This window comes from Leucoraja erinacea, chromosome 5, assembly GCF_028641065.1.
Source record: "Leucoraja erinacea ecotype New England chromosome 5, Leri_hhj_1, whole genome shotgun sequence".
Classification (NCBI taxonomy): domain Eukaryota; kingdom Metazoa; phylum Chordata; class Chondrichthyes; order Rajiformes; family Rajidae; genus Leucoraja; species Leucoraja erinaceus.
In genome coordinates, this window is record NC_073381.1 from 3,025,405 (window position 1) to 3,046,284 (window position 20,880).

A 20,880-nucleotide genomic window follows, 5' to 3' on the forward strand; every position below is an offset into this window, starting at 1 on the left:
TATCCATGTTGTCCAGAGATGCTGCCTGACCCGCTGAGCTACTCCAGCACTCTGTGAAACGTCACCTATCCACGTTCTCCAGAGATGCTGCCTAGCCCGCTGAGTTACTCCAGCACTCTGTGATACGTCACCTATCCATGTTCTCCACAGATGCTGCCTGACCCGCTGAGTTAATCCTACACATTGTATTATTTGCATTAGGTTTTTTATTAGATTCAGGTCTACTATTGTCACGTGTACCAAGGTACAGTGAAAGCTTTGTTTTGCATGCTGTCTGATCTGATCAGAAAATACCACACATAAATACAATCAAATCAAATCAAACTGAAGTTCCATAGGTAGAGCAAAGGAGAAGATACAGAGTGCAGAATATAGTTCTCAGCATTGTAGCACATCAGTTCCACGGACAAAGTCCAATGTCCGCAACGGGGTGGAAGTTAGCGTTCTGTCCAATCAATCCAGATGATATTCTATATTCATTATTTGGGGCTGTGCAGTGGTACAGCGGTAGAGTTGCTGCCTTACACCGAGAGAGACCCGGTTTCCATCCTGACTACGGGGGCTGTCTAAACGGAGTTTGCACGCTCAACGTGACTGCATGGGTTTTGTCCTGGTGCACCAGTTTCCTCCCACTCTCTAAAGACGTGCAGGTTTGTAGGTTAATTGGGCTGTGTAAATCGTCCCTAGTATGTGTAGGATGGAACTTGTTTACAGTAAACGTGACACTGCATGGTGGTGCAGCGGTAGAGTTGTTGCCTTACAGCGCTTGCAGCGCCAGAGACCCGGGTTCCATCCCGACTACGCGTACTGTCTGTATGGAGTTTGCCTGATCTCCCCGTGAGCGCGTGGGTTTTCTCCGAGTGCTTCGGTTTCCTCCCACACTCCAAAGCCGTTCAGGTTTGTAGGTTAATTGGCCTGGTAAACGTGAACATTATCCCTAGCGTGTGTAGGGTAGTTAATATGCGGGGATCGCTGGTCGGCGCAGACCCGGTGGGCTGAAGGGCCCGTTTCCGTGCTGTATCTCTAAACTAAACTAAATATTGGTGAGTCAATCAGTAATTTTACTTCGGAGTCACGTGAGTGACTACGTGAAGAAGCCAGCTTACGGCGCATGCGTGTCATATCGCTACACGCATTGCAACGAGTCACACCTGGGGAGGACGTCCCCTTGAATGGGAGAACAGAAAAAGCCGACGAACGGCAGGTAAGTGACTCTGCATTTCTAACTTTGTTGTAGGAAATGGACAGAGCAACTCGCAGAAAGTCGGTGAGGAAGGTGCAGCACGTAAGTCGGGAAGGAGCCGGGGACCTGCAGCAGCAGCAGCCGACGCCACAGGAGATTCCTATGGAGGAACCAGCTGTGCCCGACTTGAACCCCGCGCCGGCAAAATCTACTTCTCGGCCGGGCAGGAAGGTAAAGCAAAAGTTGCATCACCTTCAAAGTGATATGGTTATGGAGCAGCCGCGAGATAGTACTTACCAGTACCGGAGAACCGACGAGCAGCTGCGGGAGATGGAGCAGCCAGGAGCGGCCAGCTTTACGGAGCTGGAAAGCCGCTACGAGTGGCTGGAGGATATTCAGCCGCCGGCGACAGGTGCCCGTGAGTACCGGGGCCGTGAGGGGCGGCAGGAGAATATCGGGCGGCCGGGAGCGACCAGTGCTGGGAGGCATGGGGACCGGCTGCGGGAACCGCGAGCGACTAGTGCCCGAGAGCACCAAGGTCGGCAGGAGCGGTCCGATAGAGTTAAGCACCCGCGATCGACTAGTGCCCGAGAGCATGGAAGTCGGCTGGAGCGGTTGCTGGATGAAATTATCCAGAGTGGCAGGCTCCGTGATAGGGAGGATAGCCACAGTGGGCATAATATAAGTCCCACAGCAGTTTCCCATAAAGGGCTGCAGGATATATCAGACTCCTCTGAGGAGGGTATGGAAGGTCTGACTGGGTCAGAATCTGAGCAAGAGGTGGAGCCACCTTCCCCTATTGAAGGGAAGAAAAACAACCTGCTGGACATGGTGGGACAGTACTTCCAGCAGGAACAAACCGGGAAGAATCTCGAGGACAGGATGGCTGCAAGTATTGAGTACATGTCCACCCATCAACTGCAAGCTAATACGTTTGCTGAAGTGTTGGCAAGGCACTTACCACCGGGAAATTGTGCTGCGCTGAATGTAGCCAGTGTTAACCGGTGCATTTGGAAACATGTTGGGGCGGGCATTAGGAGTCAGGATCTTAAAGTCCAAAATGCCCTGAAAGGTCTCACGGCGGGCATAACAGCTTTGGCCCGCACGTTAGAGAAGGTGGACATGACAAGTGATCATAAGGATGCCTTAGCACTATTTTGCAACGTGCAATTTGAATTAAATAATATAAGAAAGGGGGCTATTCAGCCAGCACTAGACCCGAAGTTTGCCATATTATGTAAGCAAAGGGCTATAAAACCTCAAACCCTGTTATTTGGGGGAGACCTGTCCAAACAGGTTAAAGATTTGGATGAGGAGGCCAAGACTTTGGGGCTGATTAGGGCAGCCAAAGGATACCTAGGGAAGAGATATCAACCTTATGGGATTCCTAAGAAGGGTGGTTTCTATAATAGCACAAAGAATTGGAGAGAGGCCAGAGGTCCCCAGCAGCAGCGTCCTTTTTTAGGGTTTGGCCCGGGACGACCACTGTGGAAGATGCGGAAGCCTGTACTTCAGCAGCTATCCCAACCGCAACCTCAAGGCCCTCCACAACCACGAATGAAAATGAGGAAATAACTCAGTTACCACCGATAACCATGGAGGTAGGTGAATCTGGGGCTCCAGAATTAATAGGGAGCACGGAAGTTGGAGGGACATTGCAACTTCATTTGGAAGCATGGTGCAATATAACTATGGACAGATATATCCTTAGCAGTATTAAGGGATATCTGATAGAGTTTCTACACAAACAAAACCCTCCAGTACAACATACACCGGACAGAATATACATGCTTACTAAATTGGAACAAGCTAAAGGTTTATACTCTCTAGAATTTAGAAGATTGAGAGGGGATCTTATAGAAACTTACAAAATTCTTAAGGGGTTGGACAGGCTAGATGCAGGAAGATTGTTCCCGATGTTAGGGAAGTCCAGGACAAGGGGTCGCAGCTTAAGGATAAGGGGGAAATCCTTTAAAAAACCGAGATGAGAAGAACTTTTTTCACACAGAGAGTGGTGAATCTCTGGAACTCTCTGCCACAGAGGGTAGTTGAGGCCAGTTCATTGGCTATATTTAAGAGGGAGTTAGATGTGGCCCTTGTGGCTAAGGGGATCAGGGGGTATGGAGAGAAGGCAGGTACGGGATACTGAGTTGGATGATCAGCCATGATCATATTGAATGGCGGTGCAGGCTCGAAGGGCCGAATGGCCTATTCCTGCACCTAATTTCTATGTTTCTATGTTTCTAAAGCTCACATAGAACTACAAAGATTATTCACCAAAGGGGTAATTGAACAAACCAAACCTGAACAACAGGAGTTTGTCTCAAACATATTTATTAGAAATAAGAAAGATGGGGGTTGCCGTATTATTATTGATTTATCAACGCTTAACAAATTTGTGCAATATGTTCATGTTAAAATGGATACGTTTAGCACTGCTAAAGAGTTAGTTTCAGCAGGCTATTTTATGGCAAGTATTGATCTTACAGATGCTTACTATACAATACCCATCAGAGATAGACATAGGCGGTTTTTGAAATTTAACTGGATGGGACAGCTTTGGCAATACAAGGTGCTACCAAACGGGCTAACGTCAGCGCCCAGGTTATTTACATAAATTCTTAAACCAGCTTTGGCATTGCTGCGACAACAAAAACATAGAGTAATGGCATATTTGGATGATATACTTATAGTGGGAAAAACTTATGAATTGGCATGTCAGGCAGTGGTTGCCACAAAGCAATTGTTTGAACAGCTGGGATTCATTATCCATCCAATTAAGTCTAAATTAACACCATCAACTAATATTGATTACTTGGGGTTCACCATTAACACAATTGATATGTTAGTGACTTTACCAATAGGGAAAGCCACAGAATTACAAAAGGATTGCACAGAGCTTATTAATACCTTTAAACCATCCATTAGACGGGTAGCCAGGATGATTGGCAAAATTGTGGCCACATTTCCTGCCATACAATTTGGGCCATTACACTACCAAAATTTACAGAGAGAGAAAATTAGAGCACTCAAAATTAATAGAGGCCATTTTGATAGGCCAATGGAGCTAACAATTGAAGCTATAAAAGAATTACAATGGTGGGAACACAATGTTAAGTATGGCTCCAACCCAATAGTTATTGACAACCCGTCTGTGGTATTACAAACAGATGCCAGTGCAATTGGTTGGGGTGCAACGGATACCATCTCGAGCTGTGGAGGGAGATGGAATATTCAAGAAGCTAACCTACTGAATACTAAGGGTATAAATTACTTAGAAATGTTAAGTGCGTTTTATGGGCTAAAGTCTTATTGCTCAGGAATGAAACAGCAGCATGTTAGATTGCAGATAGATAATACCACGGTGGTGGCATATATAAGTCATATGGGTGGAAATATATCAACATCTTGTGATAAATTGGCAAACTCAATTTGGCATTGGTGTATCCAAAGGAATATTTGGTTATCGGCTACGTATCTACCAGGGATACTAAATTCAGTGGCAGACGCCAGGTCACGAAAATTTAATGAAAATACTGAATGGATGTTGGATAGAACGGTCTTTGCTGAAATCACAGTAAAGTATGGAAGACCGGATATTGATCTTTTTGCATCCAGGTTAAATCACCAGTTACCAAGGTATGTATCATGGGAACCAGATCCTGGGGCAGAAGCTACAGATGCATTCTCACTGCACTGGGGGAAATGGTTCATTTATGCATTTCCTCCTTTCTGCCTCATCAATCGGGTACTAAGGAAAATTCAACAGGATTCGGCATCTGGGATTCTCATAGTACCTGATTGGCCTACACAACCATGGTTCTCGGTGATACAGGATATGGTGTTAGAACCATGTATGAATTTAAGACATAGTCCTAAGTTGCTGGTGCATCCGGTAACTCAGGATAGCCATCCATGTCATAAAAATATTGATTTATTGGCTTGTAGACTCTGAAAGAACCACTACGGGACATAGGGCTATCAAATAGAACGGTGGACATGATCACAGCAGCACAAAGAAGGTCTACACAAAAGCAGTATTTAAGTCATATTAGGAAATGGACTAATTACTGCCATAATAACCATCTGGACCACAGAAATAAGAATGTTCCGGCAGTGCTAGAGTTTCTCACCAGTCTGCACTATGAAGGACTTAGTTACAGCACTGTGAATAGTGCCAGAAGTGCATTATCAACTTATTTGTGGCAAGGAACAGAAAGACAGTCAGTGGGATCACATCCGCTGGTAGTTAAACTTTTAAGAGGCATTTTTAACACCAGGCCACCCAAACCAAGATATAACCAGATCTGGGATGTAAGTGTGGTCCTCAACATGCTAAGGAATTGGTCGCCGGCTACAGCATTAACTCTGGACACATTAACTAGAAAAATGGTCATGCTGATGGCACTGGTCACAGCACAAAGGGTCCAGTCATTGCAAAAATTAAGACTGGATGGCTTGACTATGGCGGCAGGACGTTTGGTTTTTGTGATCCAGGACCTTATTAAACAAAATAGACCAGGATCAGCGGGGCAGGTCATAGAATTTGTGGCCTACCCGGAGGACGAACGCCTCTGTATAGTGAAACACATTTTGTTATATATTGAACGGACAAAGGCTATCAGAGGCAAGGAAATGGCGCTGTTAATCAGCTATAAGAAACCATACCATAGGGTGTCTACTCAGACCATTTCACGGTGGCTGAAATATGGGTTAAGAAAGGCGGGAGTGGACACTAATATATTTAAATCTCACTCCACCAGGGCGGCAGCTACATCCGCAGCAAAACGCCTTGATGTATCCATGGACCAAATCCTCAGGATTGCAGGATGGTCGTCGGAGAAAACGTTTCAAAAATTTTATAATAAACCAGTTAGCAGTATAGCAACGTTTTCGGGGAAACTTTTAAGTTCTGTATGATAATTTATCCCTGAAGAACAAGGGTTTATGATTTGAATTAATAAAATATTATTTATCGTTACGTTAAATAATTGGTATGAATGTTTTGTTGAATATCATTAACAATTTCTCCCAAACTACCAAGGCAGTTGTGAAGCATGGACTCGTTCCACGGCGTGAGGTCACACAGCTTTGAAATCTTCACGTAGTCACTCACGTGACTCCGAAGTAAAATAGTAAGATTAAACGAGAACTTACCAGTTTGAAGTTTAATCTTTATTTTATGAGGAGGAACGTTGAGGGAATACGTGCCCTCCGCTCCCACCCTCTTATGGTCATATCTTAAACTGGTATCTCTTTAATAATCTTGCTATTTTAGGCCATTATAGTGTATCTGTGACCTCACACCGCTGCTTTGAAGGATGACACGCATGCGCCGTAAGCGGGGTTCTTCACGTATTCCCTCAACGTTCCTCCTCATAAAATAAAGATCAAACTTCAAACTGGTAAGTTCTCGTTTAATCTTACTATTATCACGTGTTCCAAATGGCGTCAAGTTGGGAAAAGGGGAAGTACAACGGGCTCTGGGGTTCCTTGTACATCAGTCTATGAAAGTAAGCATGCAGGTACAGCACGCAGTGAAGAAAGCGAATGGCATGTTGGCCTTTATTACAAGGGGAATCGAATATAGGAACAAAGAGGTCCTTCTGCAGGTGTACAGAGCCCTAGTGAGACCACACCTGGAGTATTGTGTGCAGTTTTGGTCCCCTAATTTGAGGAAGGACATTCTTTCTATTGAGGGAGTGCAGAGTAGGTTTACAAGGTTAATTACCAGGATGGCAGGACTGTCATACGCTGAGCGAATGGAGCAGCTGGGCTTGTGCATTCTGCAGTTTAGAAGTATGGGAGGGGATCTCATTGAAACATGTAAGATTGTTAAGGGCTTGGACACACTAGAGGCAGGAAACATGTTCCCGATGTTGGGGAGTCCAGAACCAGGGGCCACAGTTTCAGAATAAGGGGTAAGCCATTTAGAACGGAGACGAGGAAACATTTTTTCTCACAGAGAGTGGTGAGTCTGTGGAATTCTCTGCCTCAGAGGGCGGTGGAGGCAGGTTCTCTGGATGCTTTCAAGAGAGAGCTAGATAGGGCTCTTAAAAATAGCGGAATCAGGGGATATGGGGGGAAGGCAAGAACGGGGTACTGATTGGGAATGATCAGCCATGATCACATTGAATGGCGTTGCTGGCTCGAAGGGCCAAATGGCCTACTCCTGCACCTATTGTCTATTGTCTATTGGTGCAGTAAAAATCTTTCGTTTTGCATGCTATCGAATCAATTCAGATAATACTATACATAAATGCAATTAAGCCAAATTCAAGTACAAATGTAGAATGAAAAGAAAAACCTCTGAATGATCCTGAACGGTTCTTCCGTAAGGTAGGTACTGTCTATCTTGACCCCGTTGCGGACATTGGACTTTGTCTCTGGAACTGATGTGCTACAATGCTGAGAACTATATTCTGCACTCTGTATCTTCCCCTTTGCTCTACTAATTGTACTTGAGTTTTGCATGATTATATATTAGGGTGGTATATCTGATCTGCTTGGATAATATGCAAAGCAATGATTTTTACTGTACACGTGAAGCTCTGATCCTAAAACTAACCTCCTGCACCAAGGATCAGTGGATTACTTCGGGATGTGCTTGGGTATGGGAATACTTTAGTTCAGTTTAGATGACATCTCCGTGGATTGTCACCTTGTCGTGGTGGAGAAGCTTATGTGGTCCTGAGATCCTGAGAGTGATGCCGTCTGGAGCGATGCTCCTGGTAGGGCCACCCATGGCGGTAAGGTCGAGGGGGAGGTCTCTGACAAAGAGCAATCCAACCAAGACCTCAACGGTGGAACAGGCGGAGGACGATGGCTGACCTTAGTGGAGCATCACAACGGCTGGGAAGGCGGATGAAGGCTGCAGCAGAAAAGGGTCTCTGGTCGTCTTGGACTCCATACCACTGGATCATGGACCATGGGATGGCTGTCTGTGCACCAGTCTCCCCACGTTAAACAAAGTCACACACAGGCGTCCTCCATATAGGGAATAGCACCCTGGAGACACCCATGGTCAGCCATGACCGAAGGAAATTTAGAGATGCAGCGTGGAAACAGGCTCTTCGGCCCACCGAATCCGCGCTGACCAGAGATCTCCCGTACATGTACATTATCCTACACACACTTGTGACAATTCACATTTATACCAAGCCAATTAACCTACAAACCTGTATGTCTTTGGAGTACGGGAGGAAACCGAAGATCCCGGAGAAAACCCACGCAGGTCACGGGGAGAACGTACAAACTCCGTACGTACGGCACCCATAGTCAGGATTAAACCCGGGTCTCTGGCGCTGTTAGGCAGCGATGCCCGAGCCTACAGTTCATCCAGGGCTAACCTGAAGAGGGGCATCAGGAAGGCCAAGCACTGCCATAAGCTCAGGATTGAGGAGCACTTCAACAACAACTCCGACCCCCGACGCATGTGGCAAGGCATCCAGTCCATCACGGACTATAGACCCACCCACAACACACCCCCACATCCAGCGACGCCTCCTTCCTTGAGGAGCTTAACCACTTCTATGGCCGCTTCGACAGGGACAATCTAGAGACAGCCATCAAGGCTGTGCTACCTGCCGATCACCAACCCCTCACACTCACCCCCTACGACATGTACGTGGCACTGAGTAGGACTAATGCACGTAAGGCTGCTGGCCCTGACGGCATCCCCGGGCGCGTGCTCAGGGCCTGTGCTGCGCAGCTGACAGACGTCTGGACTGACATCTTCAACCTGTCACTTGCCCAAGCAGTTGTCCCCACTTGCCTTAAAACCACCTCCATCGTGCCGGTGCCAAAACACTCCACTGCGGCAAGCCTCAACGACTTCCGCCCAGTTGCACTTACCCCCATCATCACCAAGTGCTTCGAGAGGCTGGTCCTGGCACACCTCAAAGGCTGCCTACCCCCCATATTGGATCCCTATCAGTTTGCCTACCGCAAGAACAGGAGTACGGAGGATGCCATCTCAACGGCACTTCACTCCGCCCTCTCCCACCTCGACAACAGAGACACTTACGTAAGAATGCTGTTCATCGATTACAGCTCAGCATTCAACACCATTATTCCATCAAAACTGATCACCAAACTCGGTAACCTGGGCATCGACCCCTCCCTCTGCAACTGGATACTGGACTTTCTAACCAACAGACCCCAGTCTGTGAGGTTAGACAAGCACACCTCTTCAACCCTCACCCTGAACACCGGTGTTCCGCAGGGCTGTGTGCTGAGCCCCCTCCTCTACTCCCTCTTCACCTATGACTGCACACCTGTACATGGTACTAACACCATCATCAAGTATGCAGATGATACAACGGTGATTGGCCTCATCAGCAACAATGATGAGCTGGCCTACAGGGAGGAGGTCCAGCACTTAGCAGCATGGTGCGCTGACAACAACCTGGCCCTTAACTCCAAGTAGACCAAGGAGCTCATTGTAGACTTCAGGAAGTCCAGAGGCGGCACGCACACCCTCATCCACATTAACGGGACGGAGGTGGAACGTGTTTCCAGCTTCAGGTTCCTGGGAGTCAACATCTCCGACGACCTCTCTTGGACCCACAATACCTCAACTCTGATCAAGAAGGCTCATCAGCGTCTCTTCTTCCTGAGGAGACTGAAGAAGGTCCATCTGTCTCCTCAGATCCTGGTGAACTTCTACCGCTGCACCATCGAGAGCATCCTTACCAACTGCATCACAGTATGGTATGGCAACTGCTCTGTCTCCGACCGGAAAGCACTGCAGAGGGTGGTGAAAATTGCCCAACGCATCACCGGTTCCTCGCTCCCCTCCATTGAGTCTGTCCAAAGCAAGCGCTGTCTGCGGAGGGCGCTCAGCATCGCCAAGGACTGCTCTCACCCCAACCATGGACTGTTTACCCTCCTACCATCCGGGAGGCGCTACAGGTCTCTCCGTTGCCGGACCAGCAGGTCCAGGAACAGCTTCTTCCCTGCGGTTGTTACATTACTCAACACTGTACCTCGGTGACTGCCAATCACCACCCCCCCCCGGACACTCCTCCCACCAGGAAAAAAAAAAAATAATTGCACTACTATGACTGTGTGCACGTAAATAGATTTATTTATTGCTCATATGCTATGTCGCTCTTCTAGGGAGATGCTAACTGCATTTCGTTGTCTCTGTACTGTACACTGCACAATGACAATAAAGTTTGAATCTGAATCTGAATCTCTAACTCTGAGTGATAAGAAAATAATTTGACTGTGTGTCTGTACTCGCACGTGGAAATGAAAGCACCATTGAACCTAAACCTAAAATACCAGAGTGCAGAGTAAAGCTTTCCAGCGTTGTTGCATAAGGGTTCCAGAGAAAAAGTCCAATGTCCGCAATAAGGTTGGTTGGAGGATCGGAATTGTGCCCTAACTTAGGTAAGGACCGTTCAGAATCCTAATAACAGAGGGGAAGAAGCTGTTCCCGAGTCTGGTGGTGTGCACTTCTGCATCTTCTGCCAGATTTTAGTTTTTAGTTTTAGTTTAAACCAGTGGTTCCCAACGTGGGGCGTACGCCCCACAGGGGGGCAATTTGATTTTTAAGGGGGGCAATTGAGGAAGTCTGGATCCAAATTTTCAATTTTTATTTTTTTGGATTTTCCATCAGGTAAACATATGTAGTTTATGTTTCAGATGTTATTTTGAGTAAATCATTTTTTGGGGGTAAAAAAGGTCTTTATTGTGTAGTTATCACATAATCACCACAATGTTCTTTTGAAGCTTGTTTAAACCAAGGTATTGGCGTTTTAAGCTTCTTCAGCTGAAACAGAGTTCACTTTTTAAATGATAAGAATTATATATCACCACATGGGGGGGGGGCATCAGGATTTTAGAGGTGATTAGGTGGGGCATGGCCAAAAAAAGGTTGGGAACCACTGGTTTAGAGGTAGGCAACATGGAAACGCCCACCGAGTCCGCACCAACCAGTGATCCCCGCACATTAACACTATCCTACACACACTGGGGACAAGTTTACATTCATACCCTGCCAACTAACCTACAAAGCTGCACGTCTTTGGAGTATGGGAGGAAACCAAAGATCTCTGCGAAAACCCACGCGGGTTCACGGGGAGAACGTACAAACTCCGTACAGACAGCGCCCGTAGTCAGGATCAGACCCGGGTCTCAGGACGCCCAAAGGCAGTGACTCTACCGCTGCGCCACCGGGCCACCATGGGGGAACAGGGAGAAGGGTGAGACTAGTCTTTGAATACGCTGAACTGCTTTTTCGAGGCGTTGTGAATAGACAATAGACCATAGACAATAGGTGCAGCAGTAGGCCATTCGGCCCTTCGAGCCAGCACCGCCATTCAATGTGATCATGGCTGATCATCCCCAATCAGTAACCCCGTTCCTGCCTTCTCCCCATATCCCCTGACTCTGCTATTTTTAAGAGCCCTATCTAGCTTTCTCTTGAAAGCATCCAGAGAACCTGCCTCCACCGCCCTCTGAGGCAGAGAATTCCACAGGCTCACCACTCTCTGTGAGAAAACGTGTCTCCTCGTCGCTGTTCTAAATGGCTTACTCCTTATTCTTAAACTGTGGCCCCTGGTTCTGGACTCCCCCAACATGTTTCCTGCCTCTAGCGTGTCCAACCCCTTCACAATCTTATATGTTTCAATGAGATCCCCTCATCCTTCTAAACTCCAGAGTGTACAAGCCCAGCTGCTCCATTCTCTCAGCACAGGGAGTTAGGTAGAGAGTTAAGGAGAAGGACTGGAAAGGTAACAACCTCAGGATTACTGCCTGTGCCACGCGACAGTGAGAGTAGGAATGGAGCGAGGTGGAGGATAAATGAGTGGATGAGGGACTGGTGCAGTGGGTATGGATTCAAGTTTCTGGATCATTGGGACCTCTTTTGGGGAAGGTGCGACCTGTACAGAAAGGACGGGTTGCACTTGAACTCAAGGGGGACCAATATCCTGGCGGGGAGATTTGCAAAGGCTACTGGGGAGACATTAAACTAGTATGGTTGGGGGGAGGGACTCAAATTGGGAAAGCTAGCAGTCAGTGTGTGAGGCAGGGGGCAGAGAATGGTAGCACTCTGACCCAAAATGTAGGGGAGAGAGAAGAAAAAGACAATAAACAGAGAATAAGAGAGGGTGGGTTTCTTAAATGTGTATATTTTAATGCTAGGAGCATTGTAAGAAAGGTGGATGAGCTTAGAGTCTGGATTGACACCTGGAAGTATGATGTTGTGGCGATCAGTGAAACATGGTTGCAGGAGGGCTGTGATTGGAAACTAAATATTCCAGGATTTCGCTGCTTCAGGTGTGATAGAATTGGGGGGGCAAGAGGTGGAGGTGTTGCATTGCTTATCAGGGAAGATATTACAGCAGTGCTTTGGCAGGATAGATTAGAGGGCTCATCTAGGGAGGCTATTTGGGTGGAACTGAGAAATGGGAAAGGGGTAGCAACACTTATAGGGGTGTATTATAGACTGCCAAACGGGGAACGAGAATTGGAAGAGCAAATATGTAAGGAGATTGCAGATATTAGTAGTAAGCACAAGGTAGTGATTGTGGGAGATTTCAATTTTCCACACATAGACTGGGAAACACATTATGTAAATGGGCTGGATGGGTTGGAGTTTGTAAAATGTGTGCAGGATAGTTTTTTGCAGCAATACATAGAAGTACCTACTAGAGAAGGGACCTCCTGTTAGGAAATGAGATGGGTCAGGTGGCAGAGGTATGCGTTGGGGAACAGTTCGGGTTTAAAAGGAGTAATTGGGACAGTTTGTTTTATGGGAAAGATGTGGAAGAGAAATGGAGGACATTTAAAGGTGAAATTTTAAGAGTACAGAATCTTTATGTCCCTGTTTGGTTGAAAGGAAATCGTAAAAATTGTAAAGAGCCATGGTTTTCAAGGGAAATTGGACACTTGGTTCGGAAAAAGAGGGAGATCTACAATAATTATAGGCAGAATGGAGAAAATGAGGTGCTTGAGGAGTATAAAGAATGTAAAAAGAATCTTAAGAAAGAAATTAGAAAAGCTAAAAGAAGATATGAGGTTGCTTTGGCAAGTAAGGTAAAAGTAAATCCAAAGGGTTTCTACAGCTATATTAATAGCAAAAGGATAACGAGGGATAAAATTGGTCCATTAGAGAGTTAGAGTGGACAACTATCTGCAGAGCCAAAAGAGATGGGGGAGATATTGAACAGTTTCTTTTCTTCGGTATTCACCAAGAAGAAGGATATTGAATTATGTGAGGTAACGGAAACAAGTAGAGTAGCTATGGAAACTATGAGATTCAAAGAAGAGGAAGTACTGACACTTTTGAGAAATATAAAAGTGGATAAGTCTCCAGGTCCGGACGGGATATTCCCTAGGACATTGAGGGAAGTTAGTGTAGAAATAGCAGGGGCTATGGCAGAAATATTTCAAGTGTCATTAGAAACGGGAATAGTGCCGGGGGATTGGCGTACTGTGCATGTTGTTCCATTGTTTAAAAAGGGGTCTAAGAGTAAACCTAGCAATTATAGACCTGTTAGTTTGACGTCAGTGGTGGGCAAATTAATGGAAAGAATACTTAGAGATAATATATATAAGCATCTGGATAAACAGGGTCTGATTAGGAACAGTCAACATGGATTTGTGCCTGGAAGGTCATGTTTGACTAATCTTCTTGAATTTTTTGAAGATGTTACTCGGGAAATTGATGAGGGTAAAGCAGTGGATGTTGTGTATATGGACTTAGTTGCCAGTAAGGCCTTTGACAAGGTTCCTCATGGAAGGTTGGTTAAGAAGGTTCAATGGTTGGGTATTAATGGTGGAGTAGCAAGATGGATTCAACAGTGGCTGAATCGGAGATGCCAGAGAGTAATGGTGGATGGTTGTTTGTCAGGTTGGAGGCCAGTGACGAGTGGGGTGCCACAGGGATCTGTGTTGGGTCCACTGTTGTTTGTCATGTACATCAATGATCTGGATGATGGTGTGGTAAATTGGATTAGTAAGTATGCAGATGATACTAAGATAGGTGGGGTTGTGGGTAATGAAGTAGAGTTTCAAAGTCTACAGAGAGATTTATGCCAGTTGGAAGAGTGGGCTGAAAGATGGCAGATGGAGTTTAATACTGATAAGTGTGAGGTGCTACATCTTGGCAGGACAAATCAAAATAGGACGTACATGGTAAATGGTAGGGAATTGAAGAATGTAGGTGAACAGAGGGATCTGGGAATAACTGTGCACAGTTCCCTGAAAGTGGAATCTCATGTAGATAGGATGGTAAAGAAAGCTTTTGGTGTGCTGGCCTTTATAAATCAGAGCATTGAGTATAGAAGTTGGGATGTAATGTTAAAATTGTACAAGGCATTGGCTGAGGCCAATTCTGGAGTATGGTGTACAATTTTGGTCGCCTAATTATAGGAAGGATGTCAACAAAATAGAGAGAGTACAGAGGAGATTTACTAGAATGTTGCCTGGGTTTCAGCAACTAAGTTACAGAGAAAGGTTGGACAAGTTAGGGCTTTATTCTTTGGAGCGCAGAAGGTTAAGGGGGGACTTGATAGAGGTTTTTAAAATGATGAGAGGGATAGACAGAGTTGACGTGGAAAAGCTTTTCCCACTGAGAGTAGGGAAGATTCAAACAAGGGGACATTACTTGAGAATTAAGGGACTGAAGTTTAGGGGTAACATGAGGGGGAACTTCTTTACTTAGAGAGTGGTGGCTGTGTGGAATGAGTTTCTAGTGAAGGTGGTGGAGGCAGGTTCGTTTTTATCATTTAAAAATAAATTGGATAGTTATATGGACGGGAAGGGAATGGAAGGTTATGGTCTGAGCGCAGGTATATGGGACTAGGGGAGAATATGTGTTCGGCACGGACTAGAAGGGTCGAGATGGCCTGTTTCCGTGCTGTAATTGTTATATGGTTATATGGTTATATGACAGTCCCGCCATCCCGGGAATTAACCTTGTAAACCTATTATTGTTATTGTTGTTCCTCAATAGCAAGAATGTCCTTCCTCAAATTAGGGGACTAAAACTGCACACAATACTCCAGGTGTGGTCTCACTAGGGCTCTGTACACCTGCAGAAGGACTTCTTTGCTCCTATATTCGATTCCTCTTGTTATAAAGGCCAACATTCCATTCACTTTCTTCACTGCGTGCTGTACCTGCATGCTTACTTTCATAGACTGATGGACAAGGACCCCCAGATCCCGTTGTGCTTCCCCTTTTCCCAACTTGACGCTATTTAGATAGTAACCTGCCTTCCTGTTTTTGCTACCAAAGTGGATAACCTCACAGTGTAGTGTAGATGTAGTCAATGGTGAGAAGGTGGTTTGCGTGATGGACCTGGCTGCATCGACAACTCTCTGCAATGTTGCTTGCTTGCGGACAGAGCTGTTCCCAAACCAAACTGTGATGCAACACGACAGGATGCTTTCTCTGGTGCATCTGTACAAGCTTGAAGGAAGTTTGGAAGAAGCATGTCATGCTGAATTCCCTCAGTCTCCTCGGGAAGTAGAGGTGTCAGTGAGCCTTCTTGGCTGTCCCGTCAATGTAATTCATCCCAGATCACTGGTAATATTAACACTGAAGAATTTGAAGCTCTCAACCATTTCAGCTTCATCACCATTGATGGTGATAGGGGCATATACTCCACCAAGCGTCCTGAAGTGGATAACTAACTAGTCTTGCCGACATCGATGGAGAGGTCATTGTCCTGACACCACGTTACTAAGCCCTCTGACTCCTTCCTGTCCCCCGTCTTGTCATCGTTCGAGATCCGGGCCACCACAGTGGTGTCATCAACACACATGTAGATGGAGTTCGAGCTACATGAGTGTACAGGGAGAATAGCATGGGGTCTGAGAACGCACCCTTGTGGGGGCACTAGTGTTGACAACTTGGGGGCGGCACGGTGGCGCAGCGGTAGAGTTGCTGCCTTAAAGCGCCAGAGACCCAGGTTCGATCCTGACCACGGCTGCTATTTGTATGGAGTTTGTACATTCTCCCCGTGACCTCGTGGGTTTTCTCCAGGTTCTCCGGCTTCCTCCCACATGCCAAAGACGTGCAAGTTTGTAGGTTAATTGATTTCGGTGAAGATTTTCAATCGTCCCAAGTGTGTCGGATAATATTAACGGTCGCTGGTCACTTGCAGCAGCACAACAGAATATGTAAACATGGTACACTGTAATCAATATAATATGATTAAAAAAGTATAGTTTAGTTTAGTGATACAGCGCAGAAACAGACCCCTTCGGCCCACCAAGTCCGCGCCGACCAGCGATCTCCGCACCTACACACACAAGGGACAATTTACACTTATACTGAGCCAACGTACCTACAAACTTCCACGTCTTTTGAGTGTGGGAGGAAACGGAAGATCTCGGAGAAAATCCACGCAGGTCACGGGGAGAACATCCGTACAGACAGCAGCCGTAGTCGGGATCGAACCCGGGTCTCTGGCGCTGCATTCGCTGTAAGGCAGCAACTCTACCGCTGTGCCACCGTGAGCGAGGATATACACATACTCACACATGTACACTGTATATATATGTACACAAACACACATACGTTCACATAAAAACCAACAGGGGGAGGGAGAAGGGAGGTTGTGGGGAGGGGGGTGGGGGGGCTTGCACTCTGCTCGCCCCTGCATCGTCAGCTTTCGGCCTTACACAGGAGATCCCGGTTCAACTCCGGCTTCACTCAGAGGCTTCCGGTTCAACTCATCAGCATGCGGCTGATCGCCGCAGAAGCAGCCCGCGAGCTGCTCAACACACTGCGCCCCTTTAGCTTTTTATTATCCTCGCCCCGTTATTGACAGCGGGTTCCGGAAGCGGCCGTTTTTACGATTTTTAAACCTTTATAACTCATAACAAGAACAAAACTTATTTGACTTGCAGCACAGGAGAATGACGGGTAAGGTGGCGAAAAATCATAGCGTTATGCGGGGGGGGGTCATAGAAACATAGAAACATAGAAAATAGGTGCAGGAGTAGGCCATTCGGAGCTTTGAGCCTGCACCGCCATTCAATATGATCAGGGCTGATCATCCAACTCAGTGTCCTGTACCTGCCTTCTCTCCATACCCTCTGATCCCTTTAGCCACAAAGGCCCGAATGTCTTTTCTCAGATTTGGAGACCAAAACTGTACACAATACTCCAGCTGTGGTCTCACCAAGACCCTGTATAACTGCAGTAGAACCTCCCTGCTCCTATACTCAAATCCTTTTGCTATGAATGCTAACATACCATTCGCTTTCTTCACTGCCTGCTGCACCTGCATGCCTCCTTTCAATGACTGGTGTACCATGACACCCAGGTCTCGTTGCATCTCCCCTTTTCCTAATCGGCCATCGGTTGTTTTTGCAAATTTAATTACAACGCAGACCGGAAGTGGTCAAGATGAGAGTTTTAGTAATAGTATAGATAGATGTATAGATAAGGGAGAGCCAGTGGATGTGGTGTATCTGGACTTTCAAAAAGTCTTTGACCAGGTCCCACACAAGAGATTAGTGTGCAAAGTTAGAGCACATGGTATTGGGGATAGGGTATTGACATGGATAGACAACTGGTTGGCAGACTGGTAGCAAAAAGTAGGAATTAACAGGTCCTTTTCAGAATGGCAGGCAGTGACTAGTAAGGTGTCGCAAGGCTCGATGCTGGGACCCCAGCTATTTACAATATATATTAACGATTTAGACGAAGGAATTAAATGTAACATCTTCAAGTTTGCGGATGACACAAAGCTGGGTGGCAGTGTGACCCGCGAGGAGAATGCTATGAGGTTGCAGGGTGAGTGAGCAGATGAATGGCAGATATAATGTGGATAAATGTGAGGTTATCCACTTTGGTGGCAAGAATAAGAGGCAGATTATTAATTGAATTGTGTCAGATCAGGAAAAGGGGAGGTGCAACGAGACCTGGGTGTCCTTGTACATCAGTCACTGAAAGTAAGAAGAAGATCAGACACAAAATATGAGATACAGTTCCTCCAATTTGCGTTTAGCCTCACATGGTCTCCTGACTTCCCCTTTCCCATTAGTTCCTTGGTTTCACTGACGTTGAGCGGGAGGTTGTTGTTGTGGCTCTACCTGTCCAGGTGTTCCACCCCTCACCTGTACGTTGACGCAGCACTGCCCGTGTCTCCGTCAGCAATGGTGTCATCCGTGAATGTATTGGAAGTGTCCTCAACCGCACAGTCAGGGCTGTCACGGGAGTGGTGTGTGGGAAGGAACTGCGGATGCTGGGTTACACTAAAGATAGACACAAAGTGCTGGAGCAACTCAGCGGGGCAGGCATCATCTCTGGGGAGAAGGAATGGGTGACGTTTCAGGGTACTCCAGCTTTTTGCAGGCAATGAAGAAAGCGAATGGTATGTTAGCTTTCATTGCAAAAGGATTTGAGTATAGGAGCAGGGAGGTTCTATTGCAGTTGTACAGGGTCTTGGTGAGACCACACCTGGAGTATTGCGTACAGTTTTGGTCTCCAAATCTGAGGAAGGACATTATTGCCATAGAGGGAGTACAGAGAAGGTTCACCAGACTGATTCCTGGGATGTCAGGACTGTCTTATGAAGAAAGACTGGATAGACTTGGTTTATACTCTCTAGAATTTAGGAGATTGAGAGGGGATCTTATAGAAACTTACAAAATTCTTAAGGGGTTGGACAGGCTAGATGCAGGAAGATTGCTCCCGATGTTGGGGAAGTCCAGGACAAGGGGTCACAGCTTAAGGATAAGGGGTAAATCCTTTAAAACCGAGATGAGGAACTTTTATCACACAGAGAGTGGTGAATCTCTGGAACTCTCTGCCACAGAGGGTAGTCGAGGCCAGTTCATTGGCTATATTTAAGAGGGAGTTAGATGTGGCCCTTGTGGCTAAGGGGATCAGAGGGTATGGAGAGAAGGCAGGTACGGGATACTGAGTTGGATGATCAGCCATGATCATATTGAATGGCGGTGCAGGCTCGAAGGGCCGAATGGCCTACTCCTGCACCTAATTTCTATGTTTTCTATGTTTTTTTGTGTCTATCTTGGGTTTAAACCCAGCATCAGCAATTTCTTCCCATCCATGTCGACTGAAGTTAAGCTCGCAGGTACAGCAGGTAGTGAAGAAAGCAAATGGCTTGTTGGCCTTCATAGCGAGAGGATTTGAGTATAGGAGCAAGGAGATCCTACTGCAGTTGTCCAGGGCCCTGGTGAGACCGCACCTGGAGCATTGTGTATAGTTTTGGTCTCCTAATTTGAGGAAGGACATTTTTGCTATTGAGGGGGTGCAGCGTAGGTTCACCAGGTTAATTCCTGGGATGGTGGGACTGACATATGATGAAATAATGGGTCGACACGGCTTGTATTGACTGGAATTTAGAAGGATGAAAGGGGATCTTATAAAAACATATAAAATTCTAAAGGAATTGTACAGGCTAGATGCAGAAAACATAATCCCGATGTTGAGGGAGTCCAAAACCAGGGGTCACACAGTTTAAGAATAAGGGGTAGGCCATTTAGGACTGGGATGAGGAAAAACGTTTTCAGCCAGAGAGTTGTGAATCTGTGAAATTCTCTGTCACAGAAGGCAGTTCCAACTCTACCGCTGCACCACCGTGACTGCCCAGTTCATATAGAATGGCGGTGCTGCCTCGAAGGGCCGAATGGGCTACTCCTGCACCTATTTTCTATGTGTCTATGACCCACTGAGTTAATCCAGCATTTGGTGTCCATTTGGTTGACCCGGTAGGTTGCACTCCCTGATGTGATCACTAGAGGTCGCCATTGCCCCTCGCTCCCCACTCAACCTTAAGGGAAACCTTCAGCCTTGAGAGAGCCCTGAGCACAAACACCAAGTGCAGAAACATAGAAACATAGACAATAGGTGCAGGAGTAGGCCATTCGGCCCTTCGAGCCTGCACCGCCATTCAATATGATCATGGCTGATCATCCAACTCAGTATCCTGTACCTGCCTTCTCTCCATACCCCCTGATCCCTTTAGACACAAGGGCCACATCTAACTCCCTCTTAAATATAGCCAATGAACTGTGTGGCCTCAACTACCTTCTGTGGCAGAGAATTCCAGAGATTCACCACTCTCTGTGTGAAAAATGTTTTTCTCATCTCGGTCCTAAAGGATTTCCCTCTTATCCTTAAACTGTGACCCCCTGTTCTGGACTTCCCCAACATCGGGAACAATCTTCCTGCATCTAGCCTGTCCAACCCCTTAAGAATTCTGTAAGTAAGTTTCTATAAGATCCCCCCCTCAATCTTCTAAATTCTAGCGAGTACAAGCCGAGTCTATCCAGTCTTTCTTCATATGAAAGTCCTGCCATCCCAGGAATCAGTCTGGTGAACCTTCTCTGTACTCCCTCTATGCCAAGAATGTCTTTCCTCAGATTAGGAGACAAGAACTGTAGCGAAGGGCCTGTTTCCATCCTGTATGACTCTGACTATGAATTACTCAGCAAACAGATAAAATATAATCAGGGAGACAGTCAGACTGGTCGGAGAACTGGGAAGGGGGAGGGATGGAAGGAGAGGGAAAGCAATGGCCAGTTGATGTAAGAAAATTCCCTGCCATAGAGGGCAGGATGGATTTAAGAGAGAGTTAGATAGAGCTCTAGGGGCTAGTGGAATCAAGGGATATGGGGAGAAGGCAGGCACGGGTTATTGATTGGGGACGATCAGCCATGATTGCTATGAATGGCGGTGCTGGCTCAAAGGGCCGAATGGCC

At 46.5% G+C, this 20,880-nt stretch overlaps 1 protein-coding gene across 1 annotated transcript; it reads left to right on the plus strand.

The window, feature by feature from the left end:
• Positions 1 to 1,064: 1,064 nt before the first annotated feature.
• LOC129696901 (uncharacterized) lies at positions 1,065 to 6,322 on the plus strand. The gene is made up of 2 exons (XM_055634991.1): positions 1,065 to 2,998; positions 3,433 to 6,322. Exon 1 carries the CDS (start codon positions 1,241 to 1,243, stop codon positions 2,756 to 2,758), a length of 1,518 nt encoding a protein of 505 aa, XP_055490966.1. The 5' UTR covers positions 1,065 to 1,240; the 3' UTR covers positions 2,759 to 2,998; positions 3,433 to 6,322.
• Positions 6,323 to 20,880: the final 14,558 nt, after the last annotated feature.

Bases quoted from the DNA above. Each gene is read 5' to 3' on its own strand.
- LOC129696901 (XM_055634991.1), top strand. From the start codon at position 1,241: ATGGACAGAGCAACTCGCAGAAAGTCGGTGAGGAAGGTGCAGCACGTA.